This window comes from Hippoglossus stenolepis, chromosome 1 (genome assembly GCF_022539355.2).
Source record: "Hippoglossus stenolepis isolate QCI-W04-F060 chromosome 1, HSTE1.2, whole genome shotgun sequence".
In the NCBI taxonomy this organism is placed as follows: Eukaryota; Metazoa; Chordata; class Actinopteri; order Pleuronectiformes; family Pleuronectidae; genus Hippoglossus; species Hippoglossus stenolepis.
The window spans coordinates 13,012,822-13,036,761 of record NC_061483.1 but is presented as its reverse complement, the minus strand read 5'-3'; the positions used below and the strand labels follow the sequence as shown (position 1 = coordinate 13,036,761).

The window sequence follows — 23,940 nt, the reverse complement described above, 5'->3', positions numbered from 1 at the left end:
TATTTTCTATCATTTTAATACGAGTTCAGTGGCAATAATTACAATGAATCATGTCAGCAACAACTGATTGCTGTTAGTTATTATGAGCTGTTAAAATAAATTTGTTTGAGAGAGTGAAGGTCATCCTGTGTTTTGGAAAAAAAACCTAAAAGAGAAGGGAAGTATAACAAACCTTGTAATGTGAGTTTTGCACTTTGTCTTTGTGTCTGATGGGTACACATTTCTGAATAGAATAAGTCAGTACAATTTAATTTGTACCCGGCGACCCCTCCGTTTTCTCACAAAACAGCAGCTTAACAGGTAGAAATACAGTGACAAAGGCCTCCACTTGAAAAAATAAGTACTCAAAGCTTAAAACAAAATGTCTCTTTAATTTGTAAGTGTCAACAGCAGTACAAAAGATGGAGTGATGTGAGAAGCTTTATGTAACACAATTTCTGTCTCTTTTACAGAAAAGGAGGAAATTCTTGAGGTAAATGAGCTTTAAACAGGCAGTTCCTCAGCCCAGTGTTTCATCGTTACAATGGACTGAGCCACACAGAAAATGGTGTTACATTATAAGATGCCTGAATCAATCCTGTGGGGATAATTGAATCATATACAGTCTCCACATTCCTGTGGTGCCCAGATGTACCCAAATGTCACTCATTGGTTTTTGTTTGTTCTTGATATAGAGTATTAATACTACCAAAGCTGAGGAGATCGCTCTCCACACACACCACTGTAAAATTATTCACCTTAAGTTAACCTCACGTCAATACTGCACATGGAAACCAAAGACTTGCTGGTGTACACTTTGAAGCCAAGCAAAACAAACATTAAAAAAAAAATCTCTTTATTTTCTCTTTAATTTTTAGCAATAATACCCCGAGCAAATATTTGATCTTTTGTACTGTATAAAGAAGAATGTGAACACAAATGTGATGGCAACATTATTTTTAAGTTGAATTAAAAACTTTACATTGGACTGTACAAGATATTATGATAAACTATTTACATATTCAGACATAAACTTTTTTTTAAAGCAGCAACAGACACTATGTATTTCATTTTCTCTAATAACACCCAAACAATACTTGCCATGGGCCTAGGTACCTGCCAGGAAGGGAACAAAAAAAAAAAAAGATTTCTACGCAGAAATTGTAATTGTATCAGGCTGCCAGCAATTTCAGTGGCTCCAGTGATTGAAGAGCCACACACAGTGTTGCTTGAGAGACAACTCTAAAAAGCAAAGTACCAGAGACAACCATAAATATTGCCCCGACCAAAAAATTTTACACTTCTGAACAGCAGCTAGCATGTCAGTCCAGCATGTCAGTGAATTGTGCTGATTAAATTAACACAGAGAACATTCCCACCATATACATCACAAAGTTCAGACAGAAAAAAAAAAATCAAATTACAGTAAGTAATGTTGAAACAGTATACAAGCTTTTGTCTTCAGACGTCCATTCAAACATTTGCCTAACAAGAGGATTAAGAGAAAACAAGTGTGAGGGCTACATTTGCAGATGGCTGGATAGTCATGAACATGTTCATTTAAAAAATCTGAAACATACAAAAAAAAAAAGATGGCAAGGAGAGAATTAACCAAGAAAACTGCTCTGTCGTTTTTTTGACACAATACAACTAAATAAATATTTGCACGCTCCCACCTTTTAAAATAATATAACATTTTAACATAATTTGTGTTTGAAACAGTCACTCAAAAAAACACAAATTCTGTCGTGATAATGTAAATGCAAGCCAAATGCATGCACGTGATTTTAGGATGCCGCTACTCATAAGAAATTTGCCATGAGTGCTGTAATAAAGAAAACACAAGTAAGACTGAACAGCACAGCACTGCATCATGATCGAAGGAACAATATTGGATTATAATTTTTTACGTCAAGTGCTTGTTGTTTAAATGAGTACCTTACTTGTAATAACTGTATTATAAAAGTCTAATGACTATAGATTTGTATTTCAATTGGCTCTTTGAATACTCAAGGGGAGAAACTAACTAGATATTGAGCAAGTGAGGTGCTTCTTTCTGTCGAAGGTCCAATACGGCTCCGCTCCAATAAGCAGGAAGAAAAGTTCAGCATCTACATGAGGTACAGTGACTTGTCAGGTTTTTAAATACATGAGACCATGTACAAAAATAAAACTTAAAAAAGAGAGAAAGTAAAACAAGGACAGCCAAATGCATAACTTATACTTCACTAATGAACAAAAATATATTTTCCTATGTTATATTTACAATAAAATCTAAATGAGATGGCAAATTCACTGAAAACCATTTTTTGCTCCAATTCATCAAGTACGTTTTTTTTTTTTTTCTTCTTCCTTTGACTATGATTGTCCGTGTTGTTGTTGTTTTACTGACAATTTTAGAGCCAGCAGCGGCTAATAATAAATACAATATGTTGATACTCTACAGTTTCAAATACAATATACAATGCACTGAAGTCTGGTGTTTCGCGGCTGACCGAGCCTGCTGTTGAATTTTCTGCTCGCTTCCTTGTGCTGAGTGTCTCCCCTTGGCAGCCCTGAAGCTTAGAGAAAGTGTTCATTCATCATATGTGTCTTTGCATAAATAAACAAAATATGTAGAGAAAAAAAAAGACTCAAATCTGGCAACTGTGAGAGCAAACCCACTTGAGTCAAACTGGGGGATTTTGTTCATTCAGGGTGTTTTTTTTTCCTCAAACAGCTTCACATTAATCAGAATTGATAAAAATACAATTTCTATCCAGTGCTTATAACACTTATGAAACATTGTCTCCTCGTGAGTTCTTGTTGTCATTTTTTTCTTTCTTTTTTTTTTTTGCTGTATAAGCACAGTCAAGTCTCAGTTCCGTGAAGAGTCCTTTATAACTATCAGCCAACTAAAGCAATGTGGCATGGTCATTAAAATATTTACAATCACATACAAATCAATCTAACCACCAGCAAACAGGAGCAAACAGCTTGAAAATACTAAACAGGTTGACTTGGAGGGAAATCCACTTGGGTTTGTTTGTTTGTAGGAGAGTGTTCTTCAAATGTTTTGTACCTCAATGAGAACAATGTAGAAAAGATGTGATGGAAAAACAATTGGAATTGTTAATGAGGTGTTTAAAAATAAATAAAACCCTACAAGACTTATTATAAATGCTTCCAAAAAGTAGGAACAATGCAAGCCAGCTCTGAACAGGTTTTGACAATACGAGTACAGAAGATAACAGTGCTAAAGTGATATTAAGAACCATCTGTACCAATTATAGCTATAGGAGAAAAATGCAGTGACCAGCAGTGGGGATCTCAACTAGTTAAATACACTGACCAGCCATTCAGATCCTTCAAAAAGCTCAGCTTTCCTGCTGAAATGGACGGGTTCAAGGGCAAGGGAGGGGGATAGCTGGACTCATGCATTAATAATGCTGTATTTCAGATGATACCCAGTCGTCAGTCATTTTAATAATCCCCCACAGCTTGATGTACTTGTTCCATCTGCTCGCCAGTGCCTGGTGATTGGACCGGGGTGGGAGCCCTGTTGAGGCCTTACTTCCAGCACTTTGATGGAGAGCACAATGAGTGACACACACCCCATTTTTATTGTTTCCCATCCCTCCCTGGTGTTTGCTTCTTCTCTGAGCCAGATGGCGCCCCCTGGGTGCTGAGGTTGCCACAGGCAGGGGTCAGAGCAGGGCATGGCAGGGAGGGGAGCCACTTAGACCTTATGCCCTGTAAAGAGGATCTGAGTCGCAACATCAAGGCCTTGACCGCTAGAGGAGCTTTATCTAACTGCAGGCTCCAGAAGGTCACCGCTTGTCAGCTTTTTGCTGAAATTAGGAGAGACTTTGTCCTTGTTGCTTCTGAGTCGTTGCATGTCATGATAAGTGCATTACAAAAGCTGATGAGATTATTAGAAATTAAAAAATAAGGCTCAAAGGTGACAGAATGAGAATTAATTTTAAGTGCACGCGTTAAGCTACCTTTCGTGTGACAAGGCAATTTAGGAAACGATTTTAGGGTTGTCCCCATAAACTGTCACTTCTTTTAAGACTGCTTCAGTAATCAACTCATTGCATCAACCTAATGACTGTGCTCTGCTTTAAGACTTCTTAGTGTCAGTTTAAGATTTACAATGTCTAAAAAGAATTAAGATTGAAAAAAAAATGAAGTTCTCAGACCTAAGACTTTAAACTTGCCGTCCAAATGGGGCTAAAGCGTTTATCAGAACATACTGTAGCTACACATTGTACAACATCAATTTGAGATTGTAATGCCCCCAAAGCTGCCTTTCACTGCTGTTCCAATCCCTCAGATTGGAGGCCTTTGGCCCTTTAGCATCCTGGCCTGATTACAATCGCTCTGATTAAGAACTTGGTAAGTCAGACTGGGCTGCGGAGCTGGAAATGAGTGAAGGATGCCACAGTGCTCTCTGTGTGTGGACTGGGATGAGGAAATGAAAGGGCTGGCTGGTTTCATTGATGATCACTGCATTGGGCTCCCTGGAGGACAGCTAGCGTCACGAGCTACCGATCAGAGATGTCACATACTGTAACCTCCTGCAGAGCCTTGTGCCTCCAAGTTCCTGAGTTTGATTTGTTTGTTCTGTTTGGGTAAATTAAAGAAAGACTGGATAATGAAGCTGCATTAAGAGATCAAGAGATTGTCTAAGACTCTCATAAGACTTTACCGATTTTAGAAACAACTTGAAATGTTTGGCACCTCAGCACTAAATTTTGTGTAATAACAATCAACAAAAACATCAATAATAATAATAATAATTATAATAATAATAATAATTTCCCTCTGTAATAAATTGGTATCACTCGATATGAATTTTGAAATATTTTGTACTGGTAATATTTTACTCTTGATTTAAAACATTCACAAGCTGTTGGCTGGCACACTATACCTGAGTGAGTATATTATTCCCATTTTGAACAGTTACATCATATATCAAAATCATCTAATTGAAGAGACAAACAAGGTAAGTGACTGTTAAGAGTCCAAATCTTACATCAAATATTGATATTTGATGTATATATGTCAAATATCAAATGTTGAATTTCAAGTTCTGTCTTTTGTTCTAGGCATTAATCTAATTGTGTAAATGTCTATGATCACAATGAAAACATAAACAATGACATTAAAAAAATTCTAAATTACCACAACCAAACTGCTTCACACACTTGAAGAAACACTTAAGACCAAATAGCTTTTGATTCTGATGAAGCCACCTCTGCATGCTGGCTCCTAAATGATACATCATTGTTATTTTTTTAAAACATCCTTGTGTGGTGTTTTTTTATTATTTTTTTTACTTATGCTCTTTCCCTCCCTCAGATCAGACCAGCCCTCGGGCGTCCTCCTGTGTAAGTGTTGTGTCTGCATTGGCCTCATCCATCAAAGAGGTCTCAGTTGGCGTTGACTGGCTCTTGAGTGTCATTTTCACTGCTATAGTCTGTTTTGGGCTCATCCTCGAAATCTTCGTACATGTCTATCTCGTCCACGCCATTGACCGGCACACTGTTGTTCGCCATGGGGTTGGGCTCTAGCTTCATGTTGTAGGTGGTCTGGATGACAGGAATGGCCGGCTCGGGACTCGCCGAGGCGCTAGAGCACTCCGATGTCATATGAGGTGAGGGCGTGGTGGTTGCCATGGTGATGGCCCCGGGATAGACCATACTGGCGCTGGTTGTGATCGGAATCTGAGGTGGTTGTCTGGATGGAGGAGAAAGATTAAAATAAGATTAATAACTTAATTTTTATAAAAGAAAATCTAAATGGGCATTTTCGCCTTTTTTTTTATTGATAGAACAGTGAACAGCCAGCGCCAAATGGGGAGAAAGAATTGGGGAACCAAACCCACGGACTCAAACGTCCATACTTTTATACAAATATAACCTTACAATATGATAAAAGAACAGATGGAAAGGATACAAAAATTGTTGCTGAAAAAGCAAAAAAGACCTAAACTATATGTTTTTACTGATTGCAGCACTTAAACCAAGATGGTTGGATTAGGGGTTTCCCACAGCAGTGTGCACGAGGCCAGCGGCTCTGTGAAAATGATTTGGGAAAAAAGAGGTTCTCCTGACAGCTCCCGTTTTGAGCTGTTCAGAAACACTACCCAGTTTATTGGTGACATAAAACCAATACGTGGTTAGTGCTGCTCTTGTCTGCTGTTGCGCTGGATGATTGATAGTCCAGCCGCTGACGCTTATGACTGACATGGGAACACCTGGAGAAGGGTTCTCCTGCTAACCACACACAGTAAATTAAAGTGTTAAGCTTCAGACTGCTGCCCTCCAGGCTTCTGTAAGACTATACTTACCGCTTATATCCTGTAATAATATCTGCACCTCATGCTCCATTTGCAGACTGCTATTGTCTAAAATTAAAAATGAGAACTGTTGAAAAGCCCATTTTAATGGGCATGTCAAGCCCTTGTCTTTTAAACCAACACAGAAAAACACTGGCTTTTGGAAATTGTATTTATATTATATGAGAAAAGGCTCCAGGGAGACAAAACGCTGCAGTCCCCGTCGGTATGTTTTAAGATTGTTTGTGTGTTAGTGTGGTTACATGGTGGGTTGTGTGACTGCATGCCTACCCCACAGTGAAGAACTGCCTCATTTCTTGTCGCCTTGACCGCATCATCTGCTTGTACTCGCCAATGCGGAGTTTTTTTCCATCAATAATGCAGGTTCTCTTAGGCCGTGGCTTGTACTTGTAGTTTGGGTACTTCTCTAGGTGGAGCTTACTCAGACGGGCCTGCTCCTCGTAGAATGGCTGCTTGTCCTGGTTAGTCATTGACTTCCACCGAGAACCTACATGACACGGCAGATGAACACACACAGGAGAAAACTATTTCAGTAACATATTAGAATATAAATGGAGTCATAGATTCAAAAGATACAGAGAACAATAATGTTTTGAAATTCACAATCCAGTCACATTTAACCTTCAATCCAGTCTTATTTAACCTTAACCATCTAACCCTAGCCCTAACCTAATGCTGGGAGAGCTTAATTTATATCCGAATTGTCCTTAATAAGGGCAGATGTTTTCTAGCACAAAGTCATGTGGCAAGATTTATTGTCCATTCCACACCAACCACTTGATAGCCCTGCCTTTGCACATTATCTGAGACGTAAGACAAGCCTCGGTGTCAAAAACAACAAGCCGGAGTGGTAAATACTACGGCTCTGCGAAGTGTCCTACCAGGTAGTGGATGACACTTTTAACAGCTCTGATGAATGGACTCCAGTGCTGAAGGGACAAGACCCATTTAGCCTCTGTCATTTTTCATGACAAACACTTATGGTAGCGCTGGGCTATAAATCCATCTGTGTGCTGAGGTGAACTGGCTCTCAGTGGCCTATGAGATAACACACCTTCCTTCCTTTAGATACCAGCTGCTTTGGCAGATCGTCTTTACTCATCAGTGTTAAATAAACCCATGAAAATACTGTCTAAAGTCTGTGAGGTATAACCAAAATTCAGACAAATAAAGGAAATCTCAGCTGCTGTTTGACGGTACTCTTCTACACATACAAATTATTCTCCACTCTACAGTGCGATATGAAAGTAGTTTCAAACACTGCATATTTATCACTTTTATCAACGTTCAATTATTCATTGTTTTTTTAATTAGAAGTTAGTCTTACCCAAAATTTTGCTAATGTTGGAGTTGTGCATGTCGGGGAAGGCCTGGAGGATCTTGCGCCGCTCATCCTTGGCCCACACCATGAACGCGTTCATTGGCCTTTTGATGTGAGGTTCGTTGGTGTTCCTTCCTCGAGCTTCCCTGAAGACTCGTGCCTCAGTGGATCCAGCGCCTCCTGTTGGCCAACAATAATAGGGTTGGGGTTTATCTCTGGAGCGATTGACTTTGGACCCTGGAATAGCCAGAGCAGGAATAAGAAGAGGGAACAAGGCAAGAAATTGATTAAATGACGAGCCTTTTTCAAACTCTCCATTGTCTATTAGGGTAATCGCTGCTATCATCATCATGAACATTATTTCAGATGAATGCAGCTCTTCAGACCCTCATCGAGAGAGTAGACTTAACATTGAGCTGGAAACCTGACTCACCAGGCTTGTGTTTAATGTGTAATAAAAGAATGTCTAACCAGAACCAAAATAGAAGCTTGGTCGTCAATGGTAATAAGACATTTTGTTCCCACTTTTATTCTCTGCTATACATTTTAATATGACAATTGTAGTATCCATATGTATGGGTACCAACATAAGTACAAGATGCAGGACTTGAAAAAATCTGGGAGGAAAATCGGCAAAACTCAGTCAAGCATTTTTCCAAAATACATATTTAATATATATACACACAAATAAATTCAGACATGTCCTCATCTGCTTTACTCTGTTTCTTCTTTCTCACTCTCTCTCACACACACACACACACACACACACACACACACAAACAAACAAACCAGGCGCACATTTACGATGAGAGCGCTCCGTTTCTCCAAAGTGCTGTTTCTCAATCAGGGCATTCACAATCAGCATAAGAGAGTTTCTCTCAGTATTAAACTGTACATCAGACTGATAATGATTTCTGTTTGCATGCGCATTTGCTTGCTTTTATATGTAAGATGTGAAAGAATTAAATAAAAGCAGTATGAATATTTAAACAAACAAAAACATGTTGATAAACAAGGCTTGAAAAATAAGACAAAAAAAGCCTTCCATATGCTACGATACATCTTTAATGATCTCAAATCTGGAAAAGAAAGCTCGGGATGACTCATGCATATTTCATCATCCACATGTGAAGCCTTCTCATTAGACCATTCCACTAGCAGCCTTGGCACATGTTACCTGGGGTTTGATTTCTATTATTATTTCAGTTGATAAACAAAATCAAACTCTTAATGAGTAATGGAGGACTGTGCGGAGACATTAATTCACAGAGAGCTCGTTCTGCTCTAATCACTGAGGAAGCCGAGGAGTTTGAGTGTCTTTGCTTTGGAGAAGCATGTCCTCTTTTCAAAGCTATTACATGAGACAAGTGCTGAAAAGGCGATATATATATATATATAATCACACACCCACTACCTATGATAGAAATGAGGGTGTGGTGGAAGGTGGATTATGTGTGTGGAGTGTGTATCCGCTGCCTACTGGGAAACCTGTTTCTCCCAGTGAGAAGGGATTTTCACCTGCTCATGTTTAACAGTCAAACGGCCAAAGACACTGAGACTTGCCTTTATATGAAACGCCCGGGGAAAATGTATTTTTCATATTGTGTCCCTGCACTAGCTGCTACTGAGATATTTTCCTGTTTGAGATTTCAACTACTTCTTGTTAATGGAAATAACAATTAAGTCAAAAAGACAATTTTCTGGTCTCGTCTCAAAATCGTGATTGTGGCTTCAGCAAATGTAAATTATTCAAAAAGGGGGAAACTATAAAGTAAATAAAATAAATAAATTACTATATTTACATTTTTAGTACTAAAATAAAGATTTCTCTTGTCAATATCTCTTAAGTATAGTTTACAATCAATCTATAATCTCAAATTGAAAATATTTCAAAATCCTTGGATCGGCATTAATTTGTGTTATTGATATTAAAATATTAAATATAACAAATAGTGAATGATATATTTAACTTGAATTTTTTTTTTCTCAAAAGACGAACAATTCCCCCCAATTACAAAAACGTATCTTATTATAATCTTGATCAAGTTGCCATATACAAATACTAATCTTCAAAACCTCTGCCATTTCTTAGCCTGATACACATATATAATTATCATACACTTGGGTAAACACATAGTCAAACTCTGAGTGCTGTGTCATATTCTGTCTGTTTGCCTTCACCTCCCAGAATGCTGGAGGCCCTGAAGCCATTATGAATTCAGGAATAATACACTACCTTTGCTGCCACCGAAACCCCACAGTACGTTAATTTCATTTAGCATGCACTCACTGTACAGGATGAATTGATTTCACTTTGTTTGGTTTTGACAACCATGTTTATTGTGCAATGAAATGTGGTGTGGCGGAGGGCTGACAGTATCCATCAACGCGGGGCAATCTGCTGACTGTCGGGGCCAGATGAAGGTATTCATTAGCTCAGGAGCGCAACGCTCACTCAGACACGACAGCCAGTGTCTGCACCCCGGGATCGCTTGCTGTAATTTACGATGCCTCCCGTGCCATTACTCTATCACTGACACTGATTCAGCAATTTATATACTGGTTTGCATGCATACGGGCAGAGGTGAGCTTCTTATGGGGAGGGGGGGGGCGACAAAACAACTGCCTGCCATCAGCTAGTGCCACATCCATAGTTAGCCAGGAAACCAGCCACGTGACTTGGTTCATTGGAGGGAAGCCAGATGAGGCATGGCACATAGAAAAGTGCCTGTCTCCTGCAGAAAGACACAACAGCAGTCTTACATCATTTGTTTCCATCTGTACTGAGGCAGGTGCTTTGGTCCTAGTTGTGTAAAAAAACACAAAGTGATGCTTCACTCAGACCTAGCCCTGGCCCCGGGACACCAACAGCCTGTCAGCCTAACAGTTTGACCTTTGACCTGAAATAATGAGTCCTTACAGTAATCGTGATTCTGATTATAGTCTAAACGTTCTATAAGGGCATCCAAAACTTCATGAGTGGATTAATTTGTCCCCTCATCTGGCCCCTGCAATATATAGGACTTAATCAGAGGCATCCTGTGCATTATAAGAGCCAGCCTTAGAAAATCCCTAGAAACTGTCTCTGTCTTTTCAATAAAAATCATGACACTGCTCTGACATTTTGCAAATTAGCATTAACATTATTTTTCCGGAAGGGGCATTCAGGCATCAGTTAGTTAGGTGTGTGATTGTGTAAATAAACACAGATGTTTAGCAGTGACAGGGGCAGGCCCCCTGGGTGGTAGCTGCGGAGGGAGCGAAACAGAGGGAGTGTCGCTTAATAGAATTTATTGTGATTCATGAGGCCTGCAGCTCAAGTGTGACAGAGTGATTTGAGAATCCCCTTTTAATTTGTCTCTCCTGGAAACACTGCAGATGAGCGGCATGAATTACAGTGAGAGAGAATGATTGTGTGTATTTGTGTGTGTGTGTATTAGGGCAGGTGGGAGGAGGGGGGTAGAAAAACTAATGAGGAAGCAGAAAAAAAGGAGAGAACTTGAGAGAGAGAGAGAATTTAGTGAGGCCCAAACGCCTATCACACCTGTGAGCTGCAGGCTCAGACTCGACCGTGCAGCGAGCCAGAGGGTAGCGCTGCCCCGGCCGTCCCCTCTCCTCCTCCTTTTCTTCTCCCTACTCATCTTTGTTCTGCGGGCAGACACATAATGTCACCCAGGAATCCGCTCAAGAGGATGAGCCTCAGTGAGCAGGCAACGATCACGCAACCTGCCAAGCCCTCGCTGTTGGGATCAACACATCACCTCTGACTGAAGGCGTTTACCGCTGACAATAGAGCCTCTCCCTCCGAGCACGATCAGGCTAGATTAATGTGTATGGACAGACAGGACGCAGCGCTCAGTGGCCCCTGCTCCAGCCTGATCTCACAGCATGCTAATCAAACCATTACAAATTACAAGTGATATAAGCCCTAACATAACATGCCAATCCATTTTTTATGTTTGGATGATTTGAGTTTTCTAGAGGTTGTGCGTGTGTGTTCCTGTACTGTGTAAATTCTAATGGGCTGTTTGAGGGTTAAGACTTTGTTTTAGGGTCAGGGTTAGAATTAGGTTTAGGGTAAGGGTCAGGCATTTAGTTTGAGTGGTTAAGGTTAGGGTAAGGGGCTAGGGAATGTATTATGTCGATGAGTGTCCTCACTAAGATAGAAGTACAAACGTGTGTGTTTTGTGTGTGCACTTGTTAACTTGGGAACAAACGGGCAACCTGTTTAAACATGCAGGCTGTGGCTTTCACTTTTCTCCGCTCGATCCCCTCTCTGGTGCATTTAGCCTAAAAGTGGAGTCTAATCTTTCACAATATCCCAGCTTTGCACTCACAAAAGGAGATGCATGCACACACAGAAGAAACACAAAACACACAGAAATTTGCCGACTTCAAAACGAAGCTTTCTTATTGATTGCGTTGACCTATTCAACTATTGTTGTTGTGACTTGTTAAATCATTAGAGCCTCCTCATCTTATCTTTCTTCAAGGAAAAGTCCTCGACAATAAAAAGCCGTAGCTTGATTCCCACAGCCTCAGTGCAAGAAAAACCTCTTCAAACAATCAGCTTATTTTAAAGTTCAGAACAGCTCAGAGCTACTGAAGTAAAGAAACCCATCATGATCTGTAACAACAATGCAACACTACTGTTCTTCTCATCCTATTCCATGAGGACTTTGTTAAAGACACTGTTTGGCTCAAGCTTCATCTTTTCTCACTCTCTGGTTGATGTTATCACACTGGGCGTTTAGATTAATTCTGTTTCCTGTCTCCACACATCTCTCAACAAGCTCTTTGTTCTCTGCGGACCCTCTGCAGTGGGGGGGTGGTTTAGACAAACACACGGCCTCAGCTACACAGCAACTCTATACTTCCATATGTGAATGAACAAAGGGCCCTGGCTGGGCTCAGGCCTTGGTGGTATTCTGCAATATTTTCATCAGAGCTTAAAAAGACCTAATGAATTTGCGGTGGGACCGTGCGTGTGGCTCGTGGCTTTGTATAATGGAGTAAACTTTTATCCATTTCCATTCCTTTGCAGCTTTTTTCCAGTCTCATTCGTTAGGACTTAGGGTGCTGCGTGCTTCGCAAATATTAGCTTTAGCAACCTAAAGCTTTCTGTGAACTGCTGTGATGACAGAGGGCCGCTGTATGCCGGGCCCGGCTGAGTGTGGCTGCTCTGTTCTGGAGGGAAAGCTGCTGCACACCAAGGGGCTTTCACACCCTATGTAAGGGCTGGGAGGTACACCCAGTAATTTTCCTTTTCAGGAAACACCAAAGTATATACAGTGTGTTCTGAATTACTGGGGAAAAGTGTTGTTGGAATACAGACGAGTCTCCAAATTAATTTTCCCCCTGCTTTGCCAAAATGCTCCCAAAATAATTATATTTATGATTTAAATTATGAATTCCAAAAGTATTCCGTGAAAACTGCATTTTGCCGGTCAGAAGAAATCCAGATGCTTCGGTTAAAAATGTGCGAAGTTTGGTTGAAAAGTAAATACTTTTATGATGTGTTAGTCTTATATAACCATTGCTTTGGTAGAATGAAAATGACTGTGGCATTTAAATAACTGTAATATGTAAGACTGTAAGTGTATCCTGGTTTTAACCCTGCCGTCTGCATGACCTCTGACCTGCAAATCATTAAATCAGTGCTGTGTAGGTTAGACAAGAAAGCACAAAAGGGGGGCAGTGAGAAAATGACTGTGTGCTTCTGTACGTCAAGGTATGTCAGGGTGACGCCTTTTCACAGTAAACATGTTCTCAGAGGAGCAAACGCTTCGTGGTTCACATCATTCAGCAGTATGTGTTTTCCTGTTGGTGAAGCTGAGAGACAGGCACATATATTTGTGGCGTAAAGAGAAGAAACGGCAACTTTGTGTTTTGAGTTATGTGCGCTGCCGTGGCTCCCAGCCATATCCCCCTGGGAAGAGGACCTCTCCTCTCCTCTAACCTCTGCTTGCTCCTAATCCATAGCCCACTGGGAACACTGATGTGAGGCGTCTGACGCGAGCCGTTCCCTCAGCTTTGAGCCAGGACTTAAAAGGACACAACTGCCCTGATGTGCGCTCTGTTTCGGTCCCGACTCCACGGCAGCCACAAACGGAAGGTTCCCACTGGGAGAGTGCGCACTGCAAGCATATCTGTCCGAGCAGTCAGATGGGTGGGATTGGATCTGCTGCTGTGGCTCACGTGGGAAACATGTCAGTGGGTCCACTAAATGCACCCCTAATTCTCCTCTTCAGGATTGGGTGTGATGCGAAACAAGTAAAAAGAAAACTTTGGCTTTGGAATTTGTAAACATTTTTATGGGATATAAAAATACATATTTATAAATGTCTGAAAGTCATGTGGCTGGTCTTTTATATATGTTAACCAATTATACAGTAGCATTTCTCTCTAAAACTGATGGGAAATGTGTCCGAGATGCTATTTAAAGTTGTCGATGGGTTACATTGTCCTGAGAAATATCTTTCCCTCTGCCTTCAAACTCTTTGAGGCATCAAAGATGAGTCAGACACATTTTCCTCTTTGCTCCGTCTCTGAAGTGCCATGGAAACTGCCACAAATATTTATGCCGGACAAACATTGGTGCACGGAGGTTATCCTTGCTCCTGTGTAGGAGTCAGCGCCACAAAAGGAGATGACGCTTTGTCACACTGGTGCAACCCCGAATTTACACCCCTTCGCCCAGGACCTCAAACAAGCACAACAGCAACAGGAGCCGAGCTTGGAGAAAAGCCAGCTTTGTCCTGAGACACCCTTGTCCTCCGCTCACCTACCTGTGAAAACCTCGGAGCCACGGTTCATTTCAAACGGCTTTCACCCCAACCCCCACTTTTACACTCATGCACTTTTTTTGCACAGACCCATTCAAACCACATCACCAATCAAATTCTGAAATATGGAGCAGCCATCAAAACTAGTCCAGAAAAGTATTTGTGAAATAGTTTGGATCGTGAGGAAACTTCATCAGATGAAACAATTAAGAACAATTGTGTGCAATGAAAATGAAGAAGAGATGAAACAGAAATTTGATCCTACCATCTAGATCCTCTGGCCTGGTGAGGTCAATAACTCTGTGGCCGATCTTCCCGTCCTCGCCCAGCTTCCCGAGGTGGTGGCCAATGCTGTCAAAATGCGCCCTCTCCTACAGGGGAAATACAAACAGTCAGGTACGCTAACAAGCACATACATTCATGTTTTTACAGTGATACAATTGTAAATGTAACCCCATCAGGAATCCTAAATTTTGAAAGGAAAAACATGTCTTTGATAAATGGAGGTTTTTTGAAGAGCTGCTCTTTTGACATGAGCTAGATGTAGCTTTTTCCTCTCTCATCTCTCTATTCAGCAGCTGCTATAATGGATGACAGGAGGTAGAGAGACAGTGAGGGCCAGGGGTGCTGTAAATAGATTTACAGAAGGATACTTTGTGATCCCGAGCACACAATGGGGCCGTGGCCCTCTTTGCAGTGCTCAGATTTTCCTCTGTAATCTTCTCCTTACATCCTCCCTTCCAGTCTACGGCGCCCAGAGCTCAGCGCCCATCATTTATTCAGAATTCATGCTTTGGAGAACACACCGTGTTTTCCCGTTTGTCATGTCGCTTTGTGCTCAGATTAAACTTGGCATCATGTTGTACTTGACGCACAATGAAACCCTGTCATTCAGCGCTCCGTGACAATATTAAATGTCATGTCCGTGTGCATTTACAGAATAAAATAACAGCTTTCGGGGGGCCTCTGAATAGTTGCTGCACATTACACTTAATGTATTATGCAAGGGGAGAGTGCCGACTGCTGCTGGCTCCATTGTTGAATGACCTACTTCCTCAGTGAATACACAGGGCATTAGCAAAGGGCTGTCTTCCTCTCTAAAGACTCAACTAGGAGATGGACACTTTGACTCTGCATGATACAAATAATCTCCCCTCTTTGCCTGGATGACACTAAAAGCAGGCATGTTGCCACCATTCAGAGAGAAAAGCATTTGTTTTACTCGCAGGGTGAGTGTTCAGTGTCTGCCAAAGATATACTCTACACTGACCTGACCTCTGCCTCCTTCCTTTCTACACGTCTATCACATGCAGTCTGAACAGATACTCAGGTAGAGTCCTCACACAATGCTAACAGCTCCCCTGCCACACACACAGACACCAACACACATTAATCTTTCAGCCCTTTCTTTGCAACGCATTGCACAATCGTGTTGTTTTTTCACTTTTCTCCCACAGGGAAGTTCTTTTCCTCTTAAAATAATAGACAAAGGTGCTGAAAAATTTAGCAGACCTAACCATTGTAAGTTAAAATATTTATTTTTACAGCTGCTTTTGATTTGTTATGTTGTCGTCCCCTGTCAAATAAAATCATGTTCATAACAACAGACATCAGTAATAACAGCACATTACCAAAAACAAAATTAAGAAATCTGTCTAAAATGTGTTTGCTTTTGTATAAGCTTATTTTCCAGTGAGTTACAAAAAGATGACAGGGTGAAGGATGGAGACAGTTCAAGTCCATTTGAGGCCTTTCACAGTATTTTGATTATCCTCATGCTTTTATTTATTCAAGAACTATTCCTCAAAAGAAAGGAGAGACAGAAAGAGCACTGCAATTTACCATCATATTTGAAGGAGTAGTCATTATTTATCGCCAGCTGAGTGATTCTGATATACAATTAACCACTACCTGCTTATGGCCTGTGATTAGAGCCTGTCTGTATGACGGCCCTTTGCTTACTTAAGTGTTTTCTAATTATGACATATGTGGTGGTCCCTGCTGGGAGAGAGGATGCTTTGTAAAGACAAGATGGAGTACGGGGCCTTTCTTGGTGTCACATTCTGTGTGAAGCAACACACGCATGGGCATGCACGCACACAGGCCCATATTCATCACCCAGCCACATTATTGCTCTTAATGAAAGAAGCTAGCAGCCCGATGACAAAGTGACTGATGTGTGATTAGCTGGATGGGCACTGGTGCTGCTTCCGATGCTACTTGGACAGTCCACTAGGAAGACACAGCGTTCACAGGGACTGTATGTCTGTAATAAAGTAGTCATCTCGTCCCTCTTCCGTGCTTGGGAGGTCCCCCCTGATCAATCAAGTCCTTTTATAAGCTCATGATCATTAAGCATCATGTTGGGCTGAGAAGGAGAGAGAACCGGGGTCATCAATCAATGGATTTCATTAATAACTAGCTCGCTGTTCACTTCTTTTTCCATCGCACAGTCACGTGATCAGTGAACATCAGCACGTCAGACAGCTGGGACGAAGACTGAATGAGGCTCTTGTTTGAGGTAGCTTCACTTGACACAACGTGCACGGCGGGGCTTCTTGTGCTTATATAGAGAACATGCACGTGCACTTTATACGAGGCAGCTTTTTATCTACTGTAATATAAAGGTGTGGCTATGATAAGTATCCCTTGCTTTCTTGTGTTATCTATGCTAATTAATATCTGAGCAATATGGTACCACAAATTTTCATAAAATTTTATATACTGAGTTTAATATACTTATTGGTTATAAGTTTGGTAATTTATATCCGCAAATTAGAATTATAGTTGAAATTAGGGCCATAAATTATCTGCACGGCATCAGGGTTTTGTTTTAAGGCTGGAAAATGTTCAGTGAACTAATGCTGCTTTACTGCCCACGCATCAAGTGCTGTGATAAATTAATGGCACTTTTATTATTTTATAGTGTCATTAAATTTTTACTGATCACTCTGACAAAGAGAAGTAGCAAAGGACATGCAGTATTTAGGGAAGCTGGTCCTCCTGCCAGGAAAAGAGCACGAGAGAGTGAAAGGGAGGGATCCCATCAGTATATGGCTGATATAAAAAGGTATTTATAATGTGCAGTGCAAGGGAATAATAAAAGACACAAAAAATACAGAAAATTAATGCTGAGAGGCCTCTGCAAGAAGTGGTTCATAAACAAAGTGGGATGAAAGAACAAATCAAGGATGACGAGAGGAGGTGAAGATAAAGAGACAGGAAACAAAAGATGTAGCTGTGCACATTATTTCTCTCCCACTCTGACCGCGACTGCTGGCAAGCAACCCGTCCCTCCTTCAAATGACTTCAGCATGCAGCTCTCCACCCCACAACTAAAATTATAGCAGCGCACTCAGAGCTGTAGTGGAAAACTGCCACCCACTATAATCTCATCTGCCCTGCCTGCATGCGCAGTCCTTTGTCTTTAAACTTTGGTAACAGATTCACTTTGTTCAGTTGCACATGAAGTCACGAGCCAGTCCAGTGAGGTTGTGAGTCACTGAGGAAAAGAGAGAGGTAGAAATAGGGTAGATAGCAGAACTTCTTGGGCGAGGGAACCTAAAAGAGCCCTTGTCAGTGCTGTAAAGGGAACTTTAATCTGGCCGGCCACAGACCATGTGCCGAAGGCCTGCTGCTCTGCCCACAGGGTGTATTCTGGGCAGAGGCGGGTGGCGGACGGCCCTGTGTATTGTGCCTACTCCTGCTCTGTATTTAGGCAACACACTACCAATCCCGACACTCCTTCACTCTCTCCTTTGTAAATAGCTCCGGGCTATAGGCAGAGCCATATGGCCCGAGATTGTTCAAATACAGATGAAAGAAAAAAAACACACTCTGTAGTAAGGTAGACCGCGGTGCCGATCAGCGTGTGGTAGTTTCTGAGTCAGCTCGGTTGGTTGGGTGTCCGTTTGTCTAAATGATTTTATAGTTTTCATTTAACATCATAGGAAATAATCATGAGAAATCAATGTAAAACTTAAAACACCAGAGGAAACCACAGGTGCGCTGTTGCTCCAATGAAAGAGTTTGGCCAAGGTGAAGAGATGCTGAACTGTACCAGGCAGGAGTCACGGCACAGAGGTCTGGACACTTTACTTTTAATCAGTCCCATATGTTGTTGATTCCTTGAAAATGGACAAACAGACTTTGGCACATTTTGTCCAGTTAAAAATCGGACTTTACTTTATTTAGCTATATTTTATTTAATCTGTATTAAATTCCTAATTGTTTTTCTCATCATTATCGATATTAATTAACAAACCTTTTTTTCCCTAATTTGTGTCATTTTGAGAGCAAAAATGAATAAAAAATGAATGAGGTGATACAGACGCACATTAAGCTGACATGTTTGCTCACCACTGATTATTTACGGAGCAAACTGCTTCATTTCTTTCACGCGGCTGGCAGCCACGATAGTTCTTCCAAAAATAACCAGTTGCCAACTTAAAGTCACATAATAGTCTTGTTATTTTTCTGGCCATGCATGTATACAGTAAATTATATGTTTAGCCCTCTCTGAAATCTGACAGCATTAACTACTGTCATTTCTGAGATCTCTGAACTATTGGTAAAATCTCATCCTGGCGTTTCCTTCACGTTGGAAAGTATATGATCGCATGTGTTTAACATTTTCACGATTGGAAACCTTCAGCAGCTGCAGCGGGGCCCTAAACAGCCACTTACAGTATGTTTGATAATGTGCTGAACTGGCTCTGGTTATATCACACACCTGGTATGTGGCGGGCTGAAGTCAGTGGCTCTCTGACCACAATATAGGGCTTTGTGTATCAAGTGTCAGTCATCACTGTGGTCTGCGGCCCTCTGAGTCTCCTCTCCGAGGGTCTCGGGCTAAGTCCCTCAACAATCTGTCCCAGCCGTGATGGAGACAAAGAGTGCACTTTAACATGGCCTCCGCTCCTCACAGCTCACTGCCTCATCTGTTTTGTGTTTTTATTGTAACCAGTTGCAACGTTATTTATAAGTCTGCAGCTTTTCCAGTAGTTTTTTGCTAGTTTTGAACCATTTAAATGTTAAGTACATCCAGCCATGCGGTAAACCCACAGTTACTTTCATTCAGGCTGTTGCTCTCTTTTTTACCCTGAGCTCTCCCTTTGCTTAAAGCCTAATGCAGGCAGCAGCAGAATCAACAGTAGCAGCCACAAAAGGCTGGCATCTGTTCTATAGTAGTCGTCCTCAACATCACACAGAGCAGAGATGGCCAGCTATTCCAGTCCCATTCGTACTGCCAGGCCATCACCTCATTTGTTTAAAACAGAGCTAAGAAAGGCCTTTAATTAAATTAGGGAGCTCTAACAAAAAGAAAATGGTGGGCTAACCTCACACTTGGCTTTGTGCCACTGTCATGTTTATTGTTTGTTTCTATTATAAGTTTATTTTTTTGTTAACTGTCATAACTAACATTATTCTGGATGAGTTATATTTCTTCAAATCCTGAAAATGTGACCCTTCAGTGTAAATTTTCAATTGTATTCAAGTCAAATGTATTTCTAATGCATATGTGTGTGCTTTGGGATAATCAGTCAATACATTTGAACATATTACAAAATTTATTTCGTATTTTAACTGTGCGTCGTGTTTAATTTAATTAAGACTCAACCATCTCAGCCCTGTGACACATTTCTGACACATGTTGAGTTTTTATGTTCTTCTCTACACTGCTGAGATCATTTGTGTTGACCTCATGTATTTTTACGGGTTTCCAGTCCTCAATGATCCAGAACTGTACTCTGGCTCCTCGGGGAGAATGTGAAGTTAAGCCGAAATCTCCTGCCTTATCAAACACTCCAGGTTGCAAACAGCAGGATATTAAGAGACTGCAGCTTTCACCAAAACCCCCTTTCACATATGGACAAGACCTCAAGACTTGTTGGACACTGGAGCTGTTATGTTTCTACCGCAACAATACCGCAGACTATAAATGGCCCTTTGTGGCCTATTCTTCTCCTCGCTCTTTGTCGTATGTGCCTTGTGGTGAGCGTGGCATCACAGGTCTTCGCCACTGAAGCCAGCAGCTTCCCTGAATGACTGCAATAGGCCAGAAATTCACCATGTAAAATGACAACTGTAGGAAATAATGGAGCCACCACCGCCAAACGACCCTACCAAGATGCTGCCTTGATGTCTTTCTGGGGAAGAGCAAAAGACCTGACCTGGAACAGGAGCCCGCAGGAACACACACCCACGCAGGCACATATAATACAGAGTCATACATTATTTTTATTCTTTTGGCAAATGTGAACAATTGGACAAAGCATTAATGTAAGCAATCTTCACAATAGCACTTGCTGGCTACAGCCAGTGTCTGGGAGCTGAGCATAATCTAATTTGGATGGGCAAACCCTTGTATGCCAAGGATTTACATTGCAGCCAAAACGCCTTGGTTTGCAATTTCCAAGACAGCAGTCGAAAAGGAGCAGAAAATTGCTTCCAGGGCTGCGGACCAGACAAGATTATATTCAAAGTCTTTGTGAGGGCTTTGCCTGAATGGGGCCCTGGCATTACACACACACGCACAGACACACACTCACGTGCATGCTTGTACACGTATGCACGTACATACACACTCTCACACATATGCAGGAGGGAGCAGTATGACCACTATAACCAATAGGTTAGGAGTCTGGATTTTGTGGAGCACCAGTGTAAGCTACATTTGAATATTTACAGGCTGAGCTTTGGGGATCTGAGAAATGGACAATTGCAGTCATCAATACAGAGGAGAGGAGGTGCTGCAGGGCAGAAAAGGGCAGTTCAATAGGTTAATACACTGGCCTTTCACCTTTTGATTCTAGTTAGGGACATGTCAGCAGAGGAATATATTTTATCTCACACCACCTCCAGTACATCACATATGCAACGTCTCCCTGAAGTAAAGCGAGGGAAATGGATGCGCCAGTGTAGAGATCAGTCATACCTGACTCTACAGGGTTCAACAACAAGGGTTGTCCATTGCCCCGAGGCTAATATAGGGCAGATTGGCTCCCCACGAGTCATCTGTCATTTTTCAAAATGTGATAAATGTGAGATCTTCTTCTCTGTTTGGTCAGTGGCCTTGTATCATCTCTGCTGTGCTTTTTGTGAACAGTCACTTCACTCAGGGACTGGCCAGTGTATGTGCAGCACTCAGATGAAGGCTTGCAGTGAGATATGAGGATATGAAGTCAATTATGATTTGTACATGAATAGACTTTAGAGTTTGGCTTTTTTTGTTCACTTTTCCATATTGGGACGAGTTACATTAACTGTCAAATTTGCATCAGTGAATTATTTAAACTGTATTGGCTTTTGTTTTTGTTTGTGTACAATGAGGGCCACATGGGACAACCTTTTTGGCCCTCACCCATGACCCTGAAAAACAGCAGAGCCAGTTATAGCTACAGTGCATAATAGAGGGAAACAATTCAAATGGTTACAAATGGATTAAGATGTACTGTATTTGACTGTAGGCATACTGGTGCATTCAAGGTAAAAGCTTCCACCGGGTGAGGAGGAGATGGTAAATAATGGAACAAAGTAATTGCCCTCTCCAGACAATAATATCTCTAGATAAATATTTCAAAAAGGTAAATTGCAGAAGGGTTGTAAAAGGTTTTATTGTACTGAAGGGGATATAGTAAAAACAGACAAATAAAAAGACAAGCAAGAAAATCCGCTCGTGTAAAGCATGAATATTTTACATGTCCTCAGGTTAAAGGCTTGTATAGTGTTGAACAGAGAGTCTGATCTACACCATGTTCTCCTAGGTCAATGGCCAGGGAGGGAGAGAGAGAGAGGGAGAGAACTAGAGCCTTGGTGATAACGGTTAGAGAGGAATGCATTGTACTGTTCAGACACACTTTGTATGAAAAGATGAATTGATCCATCTGTAAGCAGCACTTAGACCCACTCCTCTGCCCGGTCATTACAGTGGGATAAATCAATATTTAATATCCCCCTCTAACAGCCACGCTGGATGATCTTAACCTCTCCTTAATCCCATTTATGTTACCTCTCCAGAATCTTCTTCATGTAAGCTCTCACTATGATAAACTTCCAAACAACAGACTGGGAGGGGAGCTATTAAAGACCACACCATATTTATGTCAGGTGAGGCACCTTCTTGAAATATTAATATTCTGAAACTGACCAAAGTGAAAGCTTTTATCTGGGGCGTTCAAACCTTTCTAGTCCGTTGGCTTGTATCAGCAAAAGACTCTCTCTCTCCTTCTCGCTCCCATTTCGCCACTGAATTACAGCCTGCTGTTCTTTATTGCAGCCGAAGGATGAAGATGATGGGGCAATTCTTTTAGCTGACTTGATAAAGCGTGCCTCTAATTTCACACCATCCTAATAGGGCCGGTGTCACAGAAACTAAGAGGTGACAATACCTCACTGTGATTTGCATGCGTTTCAAGCACGAGCTCGGTTCAGGTGTCATTCAACGAGACGGATAAATGATGTAATAAAAACTGAGACTATTACCTGAAATGATGCTTTCAATTATTGATATTAGCAGGTTTTTCCAATAAACCAACATCTAGTATGTATGTAGGTAAACAATGCAAGTATCTGGAGCCCAACCGTTATGGATTTGTGGAGGCTGATACCGATAATGATATCAGGGAGTAGGGCTGCAAAAATGATATGTTTAATCAATCAGTAATCATCAATCAGTAATCATCTACTAAATTCATCGCCAACTATTTTGATAATTAATAAAGTAAAGTGAATATCTTTATTTTGTGAACAAGACATTTGAGGAGGTTGTCTCTGGGCTTGGGAAATGCTTCAATATTTAAAATAAAATAAATTTTCGGACATTTTATGGACCAAACAACTAATCGATTAATCAATAAAAATAATCGACAGATTAATCGATAATAGTAAATATTTGTTAATTGCAGCCCAATAAGGGAGTCAAACCTTTCAGATACTAATGTATCTGCCAATATATTGATTGAAAAAAAATATGTAAAATTGGCAATGATTGCTCGTTATCAAACCCTTAATAAAATCAAGGCTTGATATTTTACAACTTTATTATAAATAACTATTATATTCAACAGAAATGCATTCAAATATATGTAACTTACTTAAAATGTAAATCATTCCTGCATTGTTTATTTTGTGTAATAAAGTTCTACAATGATCACAGTTTTTTGTTGTCAGTTTGATCCTACCAGTACACTTAATTCTTCAATAGTATTTCATTTCATTTCTACTTCACATATACCTACCCCCCACCCCAACACACGCACACACACTCATTCATTCTCTTTCTGTTGTTCAACCCTTTCTTACGGACAAAAGGTAGATTACAGGTGAGGAGTGACTGACTATCTCAAGCAGAACATCCCTTTAAAAAGCATCCATCTTCTCTGCTTCAAGACAGGTTGAACAGATAAGTCCAAAATTCAGAGGGAACAAAACTAAATCCTATAAAAAAACAAAGCAGGGAGTAAAACGGCGCAAGCTCTACCTGCGAAGAACAATGTAGCCATAGGCATGTT

The 23,940-nt window shown here is 40.9% G+C and overlaps 1 protein-coding gene across 17 annotated transcripts in view; it reads right to left on the bottom strand.

The window, feature by feature from the left end:
* Positions 1-351: 351 nt before the first annotated feature.
* Positions 352-23,940, bottom strand: part of sox6 (SRY-box transcription factor 6) — a 136,950-nt gene continuing 113,361 nt past the window's right edge. For 14 of the 17 annotated variants that reach the window (XM_035174719.2, XM_035175558.2, XM_035174809.2 and 11 more), the window contains 4 exons: positions 14,694-14,799; positions 7,650-7,880; positions 6,593-6,809; positions 352-5,700 (listed from right to left, as the gene is read on the bottom strand). In XM_035174719.2, the coding sequence (XP_035030610.1) occupies positions 5,394-5,700; positions 6,593-6,809; positions 7,650-7,880; positions 14,694-14,799 (861 nt within the window). In that variant the 3' untranslated portion in view covers positions 352-5,393. The remainder of the gene's footprint in view (positions 5,701-6,592; positions 6,810-7,649; positions 7,881-14,693; positions 14,800-23,940) is intronic. The other 3 variants (XM_035175645.2, XM_035175720.2, XM_035175805.2) reach the window with 1 other exon arrangement.